The sequence below is a fragment of the Brassica oleracea genome, chromosome C3, assembly GCF_000695525.1.
Source record: "Brassica oleracea var. oleracea cultivar TO1000 chromosome C3, BOL, whole genome shotgun sequence".
NCBI classification, from domain to species: Eukaryota; Viridiplantae; Streptophyta; class Magnoliopsida; order Brassicales; family Brassicaceae; genus Brassica; species Brassica oleracea.
The window spans coordinates 1589901-1603291 of record NC_027750.1 but is presented as its reverse complement, the minus strand read 5'-3'; the positions used below and the strand labels follow the sequence as shown (position 1 = coordinate 1603291).

Here is a 13391-nt window from a genome sequence, read left to right as displayed (position 1 = left end):
AATTTGTATTATATTTTCTCGGTTTTTATATTTTTAATTTATACATATATAATATTGATGTTAAAAACACATCAAACTCATATATTTATAAAAAAAAATGCTAATTTTGAAAAATTAAGTTACTAATTTTTAGATAATATTATAAAAAAATTAATTTTTTTGCTTTTTAGATTTTTAATGGTATAACCCCTCAACTATGTTTACACAATGCATAAACCCCTCAACTATGTTTACTTAATGTAGAACCCCCTAAACTAAAGAATTATCGATAGTAATGGTAATTATGACCTGATAGAGTTTAATTCATTAAATAAAGTTAGTTTGAGATTTTTTTCGTTAAATACTTAGAGGGTTTTTACCCAAAATTAATTTATGATAGTTAGATTTGGCCAGAGGAGTTAGGTATGGGGGGTTTTACCGAAATCCCGACATTAGCTCGAACTAAAAAAAAAAACTGAAACCTGATCTGAATCGTTATATTTAAATGGCATTTAAGATCTATTTATTTTTGGGTTCAGATACAATCCAAAACGAAATCCTAAATAGAATCTGAAAATAGCTTAAATTAGTTAAAATTTTTAATCTTTTTATATATATGCTAAGGAAAAATTCACAGGACCAGGTAGTCAGTTACATATTTCATGAGGTACTTCAAAATATATATGTAGGCTGTAACTGTAGACTGTGGATGGATTTTTGGAATAAGTATTATACTGTATATAAATTTATATTTAACTAACTCATAATACATTATAATCAACGGGAAATTAGTGAAATGTCACTACTAAATGATAATTTCAAAACAATCCCCAAAAATTTGTTAAGAAATATATGTTTTCAGAAATACTATTCTATGAATTAGTTTATATGAAATGCTTTTATAAGTTTATAAACATTAATAATTTTACTTTATTTTCATTGTCACTTTATAAGAAATTATATATATATATATATACATGTTATACAATTTAAGAAAGATTTTGGTAATGTTTCTCGTAAAACTCTATATATGACTTTAAATTATTTTTATAACTTAATTTGTTAAAAATAAATTTAATTTTACAAATGATCACAAGCGCATAAAACTTGTATTTTTGAAAAAATGATATTTCGGAGACAGTATCATAAAAATTATTTATTGTTAATTGTATATTACAAAAGTAACAAAACCAGCTGAACATTTCACAAGAAAATGTCTTTTTAACATGCCTAAATATATATGCTATTTGACTGAACTGTGTAACAAATATACATTTGAACTGTGTAAGAAGTTTTATTGATCTTTTTGTGGATGGTCAGTGAGACGATGGCCAGGTATTTAGTTTCATCCATCCTTTATATATTAATTGAGAATCATTACTACATTTTTTTTGTAGCCACATGTCATCACAAGAATGATTCTTAGAATCCTTAGAAAAATATGTTGGTTCATCTAAATATATACTAAGCTTTTTATTAAACTAACCATAAATACATTAAAACTCTATTAAAGTTTTCAAGCTTTCTTTTCCGGATCTGAAGCTGATGACACCTGTTATTACTCTCGTGGTCACAGATGCTCAGTCGCAGGTTGTCGGAACTGTTCTCTTCTCTGGGGGTTCCTGGAAGGCTTGCACTTGTGCAAGTTCACCCTTTCACCTTGGTCTCTATACGGGGATACTCTCTCTTCTAAGTTCCAGATCTAGCCGTCTAAACCTCCGTTGCTCCTTATCGATGCTCGGAAAACGGTACGCCGTTCTTACCGTTGACGGCAGCTCAGCCTCTCACGTGGGTGCAGATCTCGACTTAATGTGGTCCTTCTCGAGTGCTAATCTTCTATCCGGCGATTGCGTAACTGACGTCAGCCCTTCAACTCTATCAGTTTGGTCCTGGCCCAAGATAAAATTTCATGTTGTAGATGTAGATCTGGTCATCGGTGGTTGTGGGGTCTCACTTCTATCACGGCGACCAGAGCTGGAGTCACGAGACCCGTTCTCCATCTTCATTCCGGAAGTGTTTTGTCTTGGCAGCCACCCCCTCTGCCCCGACGAGGACTATGGACCTTCTCCGATCTGTCTCATTAGTCTGCAGCTGACTGCTCATCCTCTTTAAGCTTGTTAAGCTTCATAGACCTGAGGCTCAACTCTGTTTTGGGTAAAATCTCTTGGCTTCAATACGGTAATGTTGAAGCGGAAAGTTCATGCCTGAGCTCATTTATTGCCTTCATGGAATCCATCGTTAAGCTCAATCCTCTTTCAGCCAGTGTGAAGCCACAAATGGTAGGATCAGAAGGATATACTTTTCTCCTTGGTGCAATCTTTGGAGTTTTTCCAAAATGTTCAAGCATAGCTCACCATCAAAGTTCAACTCCAACAAGAGCAAATACCAAGGGATTTCTATTCTTAAGTTGGAGTCTATCAAAGCTTGAAGATTGTAGTCCCTTAGCACTTTTCTTAATAAAGGCTAGCCAAAATTCCTCATGCCGGGGCCATGAGAGACCTCTTTCCACCATCCTCCGCTTTGTTGGAGTGATAACTTCCATCAAAACCCCTCTTTGTGAGAAGGACTCTGTCTTTGGCTATGTAGTCAATGAACTTTGTCGATATCCTGACCGTTTGATGCCTTATGTGATGGTTCGTTTGGGACCGGAAGGCACAACGATACTCATTCCTATGAGAATCGAGGTTACGGAGCACTTAACGTCACGATATACGGTGACTATTTCCGTTGAAGAACTTGAAGGACGGCGTAATCTCTTTAGGAGCTTACTAGTTTGTGGCACCTTTGAACTTTTTTTTGACTTGTTATCAGGCTTGTCAAAGCTTGTGTCGCTATCTTTGTATTGCCTTATATTAAATGTATTCAGTAGAATCGCACATCTACTGTTGGATGTTGCTTTTATCTTTGTAATCGGCGGAAGTTTATGAATGAAATATGTTGTGTTCAAAAAAAAAAAAACCATAAATACATTATTAATGTGTTTCATTATTTCCTTAAATAAAATTACGGAATTGCCTAATGTGACTAAAGTATATATGATAATTAATGATTTTGAATAATAAAGATTTGATAAAAAATAAGTGTATCTTATATTATATTTTTTTTAATTTTAAACTATTAAAATAAATTAAACAACCATATTAATCATATAATAAAATTTTAGATTTTCTGTATATGTTATATTTTGAATTTTTTAAAACGAGTATAAATTACTAAAACTGTTAAAAGTCTCACATTCAAGTTTTGTGATCCATGGTTTAAAATTTTTGTTATGACATGATACAAATGATTACAAAATCACATAAGTCGAAAGTCTCATTTAAAAAGTATTAAAATTAAAAGATATATAAATATATATATCATTTTAAATTAAACTATATACCATATAAAAATACATAAATATTCTAATTTTGAAATATACTTTGAACAAAATTTTTTTTGATAAAAATATATATATCATTTTTTTAATATTATAAATTACTTAAGCTATTAATCCCACAATGAAATTTTATTATCAGTAATTTAAAGTTTTTACTATAACAGATTCAAATAATCAAAAAAAATATGACTAGAAAGCATCATTTAATAGATATTAATATTAAAATATACTATGTATATGTTGCTATCATTTAAATTTAATTATATATCATATCAAATAGACAAAATATTTTTTTAAATTATAAAATTTATTTATATGTTCGCACTAATTTAATTATATAAGTAATAGTTAGTGAATTTTTAATTATTAAATATATATATTTATTATTTCATAATCTGTTAAAAAAATATATTACATAAAATAATTTATATATATAATATTCATCGCGCGCAAGGCGCAAGTCTTAATCTTATTATTATTTGTGGTTACTCATTAGTCCTATCCAATTATAGTTAATTTCTCTTGTAACCAACTTTCCCATTTTAACACATCTACAGGTTTTTATAAAACTCTTGGTAAGGTAAACCTTGTTTAGGTACATTATTGTAGATTTGTAATGTACGGGTTTCCAATGCTAGTTATTCATATTATGAAAGATGTAAATGCAAAGCTGTGATTTCTCTGCGTAGCGTGTCCATATTTAAAAAAAGGTTAAGTCAATGTTCTAAACAAAAATATTCCATAATTCTTTTTAAACTATTTTTTTGCAAGTGATTGGATAATAGAAAATGCTCTGTAGGGTCCGTACTTATTTAAAATGACCGATTAATTAGTTAAAAATGACTTACATTTCAATGATAACAGTAGGTGCAATTAACGTGAGCTAATATAATAGTATCAGGCGATAAAAACAAATGAAAATCTGAATATGCTGATCATAACTTGTATGATACGCCTGTCATATTGGTCGTGGCCAAACCGCGGGAGACTTGGCCACGAAGAAACTACTAACTAAGATTTCAATATAATATTCAGTATACCTTCGCTCAGCGTAGCTTATTTATAGCAGATGCACAAAGCATCTCTATAAGACATAAACTGAAATAAGAGTTGAGTAGTCCAAGTAACATGCAAACATCAGGGCTCAAAAATGCGACAATATACGTACAGAAGACAGTCGTTGAAGAGAACTGGTTACGAGGAAGGTCATAAAGAGCACACAGAGATCACGGTCAATACCAACGAAGAATCCAACAGCTTGAAGCCATGCGAGGATCCTCAGAAGTCACTTCTGAGACAGGGCCATTCGATGAAGAATAGTGTCTCGGTACTGAAACGCATAGGGTCAACAGTTACTACAACTGTTGCTTCTTTGGCTTCGTTGACGCCGGAGACAAAACCAACGCGTAGGCGGCTGAAATCCAGCACAGAGCTAGCGCTCAATGGTCTCAAGTTCATTACCAAGGCTGATGGCGTCGCTGGTTGGCCTCGTGTTGAGAAAGATTTCGATAGGTTAACCGAGACGACCGGTGGTTCATTGGACCGTTCCAAGTTCGGTGAATGTATAGGTAAGCATTAACCTCAAGCTGAAACACTTAATGTGGTTGGATAAGTTTCCATTTGGATTTGGTGAACTTTTGCTGCAGGGATCAAGTCAAAAGAGTTCGCAGAAGCACTGTTCGACGCCTTAGCAAAGAGGCAAAACATAACTGGACATGTAATAAGCAAGGATCAGCTGCAAATATTCTGGGAGAAGATCAATGCTCCGGACTTTGATTCGAGGCTACGAATTTTCTTTGACATGTAATGTTTCTTGAAACCCTTTTTTTTTTTCTTGATTCCTTTATTATTATGATCCAACACCAACTCTTTAAGTCTCATATGTCTGAATTGTGTTCAGGGCCGATACGGATACTGATGGGAGGTTGAGTAAAGACGAAGTAAGAGAGGTAGACTTTTGATTCTCATTGTTAGAAAAATCTAGAAGATCTTTGTAATCTTTGTCGTAAATAGGTTTCCCTCTTCATGTACAGATTATAGCTCTAAGTGCCTCTGCCAACAAACTGGATAAGATTGAAAAACAAGCACGTGAATATGCTACTTTGATTATGGAAGAACTAGATCCCTATGATCGTGGGTACATCATGGTATGTTTCTGTGAACTGATGATATTTATTTTGTGAGTGTTTTTCTAACGTGTTTGGAGGCACTTTCTACAATGCCAAACAGATAGAGGCTCTCGAGGTACTGCTGTTGCAAGGGAATACTAAGGCAGTGAGCGATTTGGTAAGTCAGCAGGTCGAAGTATCACAGAGTAGGAATCTCTGGAAGCGTTTGTACAATGGGGTTAAGTATTTTGTGTTGGATAATTGGAAGAGATTGTGGGTGATGGCTCTATGGATAGCTGTTATGGCCGGGCTGTTCACGTGGAAGTTCATGGAGTATCGAAATAGACCGGCTTACCAAGTTATGGGAGCTTGTGTTTGTATAGCTAAAGGAGCTGGAGAGACACTTTGTTAGAAATTAAAGAACATAGTGAAGAACAAGAGAGAGAGAGAGAGAGAGAGTAAAGAAAGATAATCTTATTCACTTGATTGATTTGCTTATGAGAACATCTCATATATATAGTGGTTACAAGTATGGTAAATGGTAGATGAGATATGATAAACTAATAACCCATTGTTTTGAGACCTTAACCCACCATGCATGCTTGTCCCTTGTAGTGGCATCTCCATTGTCTTGAGACCTTAACCCACCATCTTGTTTCTTATTGCTTCATTTTTACACACTTAAACTGAACATGGCCATTATTTTGTTACCAGTTTGTAGGAACACCATCACTTTGCTCCGGACCAAAACCAAGTTAGGTGTTGTTGTTCCTTTCGATGATAACCTCAACTTCCACAAGGTAACTTTAGCTTCCTGGAGTATTGTTATGAACTAATGCAAATCAACTTGAAGAAAGTAAAGAAACTTAAAGAGCAAAAAAATTGAGGCAAATACTCATTTATGGTTTGTACATTGATTATGTGAATAAATAAATTTACAATCTTTTAGATCCGTATTTATAGCTACCTCAAAAATAAAAGTTTCTTTTTTTCTTTATGAAAACATCTTTATTTAGAAAACGTAAATTTCCTAAATCTAGATGCAAACCACTTATGGTTGAATCTTATACAGGTCATAGCAATAGCAATATCAATCGGAGTTGGACTCCATGCCACATCTCACTTAGCTTGTGATTTCCCTAGGCTGATAGCTGCAGATGAAGAAACGTATAAGCCAGTGGAGCAGTATTTTGGAGTACAGCCAAAGAGTTATGTGCAGTTTTTGAAGTCAGTGGAAGTAGTTACCGGGACTGTCATGGTTATATTAATGACCATAGCCTTCACATTGGCTACATCATGGTTCAGAAGAAATAAGTTGAAGTCTCTTCCTGAACCATTGAAGAAAATAACTGGCTTCAATGCCTTCTGGTACACTCACCATTTGTTTGTTATCGTCTACACACTCCTAGTCGTTCACGGATACTATGTCTACCTCATCAAAACATGGTACAGGAAGACGGTTAGTAACTTATTAATCACTAGACCCAATGTACAAAGTTGTAGCAGATGAAACAAGTACTCTATGATTTTGGTTTTCATTTGATTTAATAGACTTGGATGTACTTGATGATACCGGTGGTTCTTTACCTGTCTGAAAGGCTGGTTCGTTCGCTCAGGTCAAGAATCGAATCTGTTAAGATACTAAAGGTGGAATTTATAAACATTTGTCTGTTAAAATATTCATATTTACTACATACTTACCTTAAATTTTCAACAGATTGCTGTGTTACAAGGAGAAGTCTTATTGCTTCAAATGTCAAGACCAAACAACTTCAGATACAAAAGCGGACAGTACATGTACCTCAAATGTTCTGATGTGTCTTCATTAGAATGGTACTATAACACAAATACTCATATTATTTGTATAGAGACAAACTGAAAAGTGGTTTGCATATAAACTGCAGGCATCCATTCTCAATTACATCGGCTCCAGGAGATGATTACCTTAGTGTCCACATCAGGGATCATGGAGACTGGACTAACAAGTTACGATCAACATTCTCTGATGTACGTCACTCCATTTTTTTTTCCTTTTCATAAAACACTAGAGATTAAGTGGGTCCAACTATGTAAGTTCATTTGTATGGATCTGATCCTCAGGTGTGTTCCCCGGCCATCCCTGGTAAAATGAGCGAGCGTAGAGCCGACTTGTGGAACGGGGATAACCTTTTGTAAGTCTTTTCAATAAGTTATTCACTGAAACATATTCAATTTTTACAGTTTTCACTCATAATACAAATATAATAAATATTCACAACTAACCATATTATTTATCTACATTATACACTTTATAATAATTATCAACCATAATATTTAATCAGTTCAACGATTTTTATTCAATATTTCTTAAAAACTACAATTTATTATTACTAATTAATGAAAAATACTTTAAAATTTTAGAAAACCTATATTTGTGAAATAAGAAAAAGATCGAAACAATTTATCTTTCGGAAATGGAAGGAATATAATATTATAATAGAAGGGGAGATTAAACTGCTTTAACTTTGAACTGTTAAAGCAGTAGCTTTCCAAAACTCGTAATCGACGGTCCATATGGAGCGCCATCACAAGACTACAAGAACTTCGAAGTTGTTCTACTGGTGGGTCTAGGAATCGGAGCTACTCCTATGATCAGCATTATCAAGGACATAATCAATAACTTGAAAGTCAATACTGGAGATGAAGAAGAAGGAAGAGGCAGTAACCGGAACCACAACACGGTAACACCTCCTTCTATTTCTCCTGCAAGAAAAAGCGAGCTATTCAGAACCAAGAGAGCATACTTCTACTGGAGCACAAAAGAGCAAGGAACTTATGAGTGGTTCAAGAGCGTGATGGACGAAGTATCCGAAGCAGATGTTAACAACGTTATCGAGCTGCATAATTACTGCACCAGCATCTTCGAGGAAGGAGACGCGAGGTCCGCACTGATCACGAAGCTCCAGTCACTAAACCAGGCCAAGAATGGAAGGGACGTTGTGTCAGGGACCCGTGTCATGTCCCATTTCGGTAGACCAAAATGGAGGAGCATTTACGAAAGGATCTCCGTGAAGCATCCCAACACTAGAGTCGGTGAGTTTCTTCGTCCATCTTATCTTATTGCTTCTTATGCATAAATAGCTGAGTGCGAAAAAATGTGAAAGTCTGGTCTATTTGGCAGGAGTGTTTTATTGCGGACCAGCTACAGTAGTGAAAGAGCTACACAACTTGGCAACGGAATTCTCTCAAAGGACCACCAAGTTCTGTTTCCATAAAGAAAATTTCTAGAAAATTAAGTTTGCTGATATATAATTCATCTGTTTCAGTTTCATAATAAAATTTGTTTTCTAAATACTTTTGTTTCAAGATATATGCTGTTTTTACATTTCGATGCAACTTTTGTTTATTAAATATTGTGTTAGCAATTAAGCCATTAAATTTTTTGTATAGTTGGTCAAACTTATATGTTAAATGATACTATTTTTAAAAAAGTACTCTCTTCGTTTTATCATAGTTATCGTTGTAAAACCTTTTCACTGATTTATCTCTTTTACATATAAATAAATAAATACAGTAAATGCAGTAGAATTTTGATAGTTAAATAAAGACAAAATAGAATATTTTAAGTGTTTTAATTTGCATGAAAAATTAGAAAAAATCTGCATCTAATTTTAAAATAAATGGTGTAATAAATTTGTTAATCCTCATTATTTTAGTTAAAACAAACTTACATTTTTAAATGAAATATTTAATATTTGTACATATTATGTGATTTTATAGTTTTCTCTTGTTCCCCACAAAAGAAAAACAACAACTATATTCAAACATCAGATCTCAACGAGATCATATATTGTTTTTTTTTCTGTTACATTATTAGGTAATAGTTAACTCAATGTTGTGTACGTTTTGTTATTACGAAGTTAAAGTTATGTAACAAACTTATCTCAGCACGTTGTTTCGGTTCCAAGGAGTTATCAAGTCAATCTAAATGGTAGATGAGATATGATAAACTAATAACCCATTGTTTTGAGACCTTAACCCACCATGCATGCTTGTCCCTTGTAGTGGCATCTCCATTGTCTTGAGACCTTAACCCACCATCTTGTTTCTTATTGCTTCATTTTTACACACTTAAACTGAACATGGCCATTATTTTGTTACCAGTTTGTAGGAACACCATCACTTTGCTCCGGACCAAAACCAAGTTAGGTGTTGTTGTTCCTTTCGATGATAACCTCAACTTCCACAAGGTAACTTTAGCTTCCTGGAGTATTGTTATGAACTAATGCAAATCAACTTGAAGAAAGTAAAGAAACTTAAAGAGCAAAAAAATTGAGGCAAATACTCATTTATGGTTTGTACATTGATTATGTGAATAAATAAATTTACAATCTTTTAGATCCGTATTTATAGCTACCTCAAAAATAAAAGTTTCTTTTTTTCTTTATGAAAACATCTTTATTTAGAAAACGTAAATTTCCTAAATCTAGATGCAAACCACTTATGGTTGAATCTTATACAGGTCATAGCAATAGCAATATCAATCGGAGTTGGACTCCATGCCACATCTCACTTAGCTTGTGATTTCCCTAGGCTGATAGCTGCAGATGAAGAAACGTATAAGCCAGTGGAGCAGTATTTTGGAGTACAGCCAAAGAGTTATGTGCAGTTTTTGAAGTCAGTGGAAGTAGTTACCGGGACTGTCATGGTTATATTAATGACCATAGCCTTCACATTGGCTACATCATGGTTCAGAAGAAATAAGTTGAAGTCTCTTCCTGAACCATTGAAGAAAATAACTGGCTTCAATGCCTTCTGGTACACTCACCATTTGTTTGTTATCGTCTACACACTCCTAGTCGTTCACGGATACTATGTCTACCTCATCAAAACATGGTACAGGAAGACGGTTAGTAACTTATTAATCACTAGACCCAATGTACAAAGTTGTAGCAGATGAAACAAGTACTCTATGATTTTGGTTTTCATTTGATTTAATAGACTTGGATGTACTTGATGATACCGGTGGTTCTTTACCTGTCTGAAAGGCTGGTTCGTTCGCTCAGGTCAAGAATCGAATCTGTTAAGATACTAAAGGTGGAATTTATAAACATTTGTCTGTTAAAATATTCATATTTACTACATACTTACCTTAAATTTTCAACAGATTGCTGTGTTACAAGGAGAAGTCTTATTGCTTCAAATGTCAAGACCAAACAACTTCAGATACAAAAGCGGACAGTACATGTACCTCAAATGTTCTGATGTGTCTTCATTAGAATGGTACTATAACACAAATACTCATATTATTTGTATAGAGACAAACTGAAAAGTGGTTTGCATATAAACTGCAGGCATCCATTCTCAATTACATCGGCTCCAGGAGATGATTACCTTAGTGTCCACATCAGGGATCATGGAGACTGGACTAACAAGTTACGATCAACATTCTCTGATGTACGTCACTCCATTTTTTTTTCCTTTTCATAAAACACTAGAGATTAAGTGGGTCCAACTATGTAAGTTCATTTGTATGGATCTGATCCTCAGGTGTGTTCCCCGGCCATCCCTGGTAAAATGAGCGAGCGTAGAGCCGACTTGTGGAACGGGGATAACCTTTTGTAAGTCTTTTCAATAAGTTATTCACTGAAACATATTCAATTTTTACAGTTTTCACTCATAATACAAATATAATAAATATTCACAACTAACCATATTATTTATCTACATTATACACTTTATAATAATTATCAACCATAATATTTAATCAGTTCAACGATTTTTATTCAATATTTCTTAAAAACTACAATTTATTATTACTAATTAATGAAAAATACTTTAAAATTTTAGAAAACCTATATTTGTGAAATAAGAAAAAGATCGAAACAATTTATCTTTCGGAAATGGAAGGAATATAATATTATAATAGAAGGGGAGATTAAACTGCTTTAACTTTGAACTGTTAAAGCAGTAGCTTTCCAAAACTCGTAATCGACGGTCCATATGGAGCGCCATCACAAGACTACAAGAACTTCGAAGTTGTTCTACTGGTGGGTCTAGGAATCGGAGCTACTCCTATGATCAGCATTATCAAGGACATAATCAATAACTTGAAAGTCAATACTGGAGATGAAGAAGAAGGAAGAGGCAGTAACCGGAACCACAACACGGTAACACCTCCTTCTATTTCTCCTGCAAGAAAAAGCGAGCTATTCAGAACCAAGAGAGCATACTTCTACTGGAGCACAAAAGAGCAAGGAACTTATGAGTGGTTCAAGAGCGTGATGGACGAAGTATCCGAAGCAGATGTTAACAACGTTATCGAGCTGCATAATTACTGCACCAGCATCTTCGAGGAAGGAGACGCGAGGTCCGCACTGATCACGAAGCTCCAGTCACTAAACCAGGCCAAGAATGGAAGGGACGTTGTGTCAGGGACCCGTGTCATGTCCCATTTCGGTAGACCAAAATGGAGGAGCATTTACGAAAGGATCTCCGTGAAGCATCCCAACACTAGAGTCGGTGAGTTTCTTCGTCCATCTTATCTTATTGCTTCTTATGCATAAATAGCTGAGTGCGAAAAAATGTGAAAGTCTGGTCTATTTGGCAGGAGTGTTTTATTGCGGACCAGCTACAGTAGTGAAAGAGCTACACAACTTGGCAACGGAATTCTCTCAAAGGACCACCAAGTTCTGTTTCCATAAAGAAAATTTCTAGAAAATTAAGTTTGCTGATATATAATTCATCTGTTTCAGTTTCATAATAAAATTTGTTTTCTAAATACTTTTGTTTCAAGATATATGCTGTTTTTACATTTCGATGCAACTTTTGTTTATTAAATATTGTGTTAGCAATTAAGCCATTAAATTTTTTGTATAGTTGGTCAAACTTATATGTTAAATGATACTATTTTTAAAAAAGTACTCTCTTCGTTTTATCATAGTTATCGTTGTAAAACCTTTTCACTGATTTATCTCTTTTACATATAAATAAATAAATACAGTAAATGCAGTAGAATTTTGATAGTTAAATAAAGACAAAATAGAATATTTTAAGTGTTTTAATTTGCATGAAAAATTAGAAAAAATCTGCATCTAATTTTAAAATAAATGGTGTAATAAATTTGTTAATCCTCATTATTTTAGTTAAAACAAACTTACATTTTTAAATGAAATATTTAATATTTGTACATATTATGTGATTTTATAGTTTTCTCTTGTTCCCCACAAAAGAAAAACAACAACTATATTCAAACATCAGATCTCAACGAGATCATATATTGTTTTTTTTTCTGTTACATTATTAGGTAATAGTTAACTCAATGTTGTGTACGTTTTGTTATTACGAAGTTAAAGTTATGTAACAAACTTATCTCAGCACGTTGTTTCGGTTCCAAGGAGTTATCAAGTCAATCTGGTGTGTGTGTGTTTTTTGTTTTGGATGAAATGGTTTTTGTTTCCATATCGAACGTGACTGACGGTGATTGGAAATTTGGAATAGCTAGTGGTTATATTAAAATAACTAGGTTAATACTCGCCTCTTGCGCGAAATGAACATTATATATAAAAATTATTTTATGTATTAAATATTTTTACATATTATGAAATAATATATATATATATTAGAATCATTAAAAGTCAGTAACTATTAAATATATAATAAAATTGGTGCAAACATAGAAATCAATTTTATTAATCCAAAGAATGTTTTTTATATTTGATAGGTTATGTAACTAAATTTAAATGATACTAACATACATAGTATATTTTAGTGTATTTTCACTATTAATGTATATTAAATGATGATTTCTACTCATATAGTTTTTTTGATCATTTGTATCTTTTATAGATTTTCTTTTAAAATCACTACTGATAACAAAATTTTCATTGTGGTATTAATAGTTTTAGTAATTTATAATTTTTTTAAAAAATAAGTTGTCAATGATC

General features: G+C 33.3%; 2 protein-coding genes across 2 annotated transcripts; both read left to right on the top strand.

The window, feature by feature from the left end:
• The first annotated feature begins 4508 nt into the window (after positions 1-4508).
• Positions 4509-8733, top strand: LOC106329627 (respiratory burst oxidase homolog protein A-like). Its single transcript, XM_013768313.1, has 13 exons — positions 4509-4926; positions 5005-5161; positions 5259-5307; positions 5392-5505; positions 5588-5866; positions 6144-6266; positions 6539-6925; positions 7018-7113; positions 7184-7299; positions 7371-7485; positions 7567-7637; positions 7988-8538; positions 8627-8733. The coding sequence occupies exons 1-13, from the start codon at positions 4509-4511 to the stop codon at positions 8731-8733; spliced, it is 2583 nt and encodes an 860-aa protein (XP_013623767.1).
• Positions 8734-9578: 845 nt separating this feature from the next.
• LOC106329626 (respiratory burst oxidase homolog protein A-like) lies at positions 9579-12162 on the top strand (the record flags this gene model as incomplete). Its single annotated transcript, XM_013768312.1, has 8 exons — positions 9579-9695; positions 9968-10354; positions 10447-10542; positions 10613-10728; positions 10800-10902; positions 10996-11066; positions 11417-11967; positions 12056-12162. Coding segments are annotated over 8 exons (1548 nt in total), but the record flags the coding sequence as incomplete, so codon positions are not given.
• Positions 12163-13391: the final 1229 nt, after the last annotated feature.

What these genes read in the sequence shown, in the direction of transcription:
- LOC106329627 (XM_013768313.1), top strand. Translation starts at nt 4,509, where the DNA reads ATGCGACAATATACGTACAGAAGACAGTCGTTGAAGAGAACTGGTTAC. An exon ending in CAAGTTCGGTGAATGTATAG is followed by an intron (nt 4,927 to 5,004) that starts GTAAGCATTAAC and finishes CTTTTGCTGCAG; the next exon opens with GGATCAAGTCAAAAGAGTTC. An exon ending in ATGATCGTGGGTACATCATG is followed by an intron (nt 5,506 to 5,587) that starts GTATGTTTCTGT and finishes AATGCCAAACAG; the next exon opens with ATAGAGGCTCTCGAGGTACT.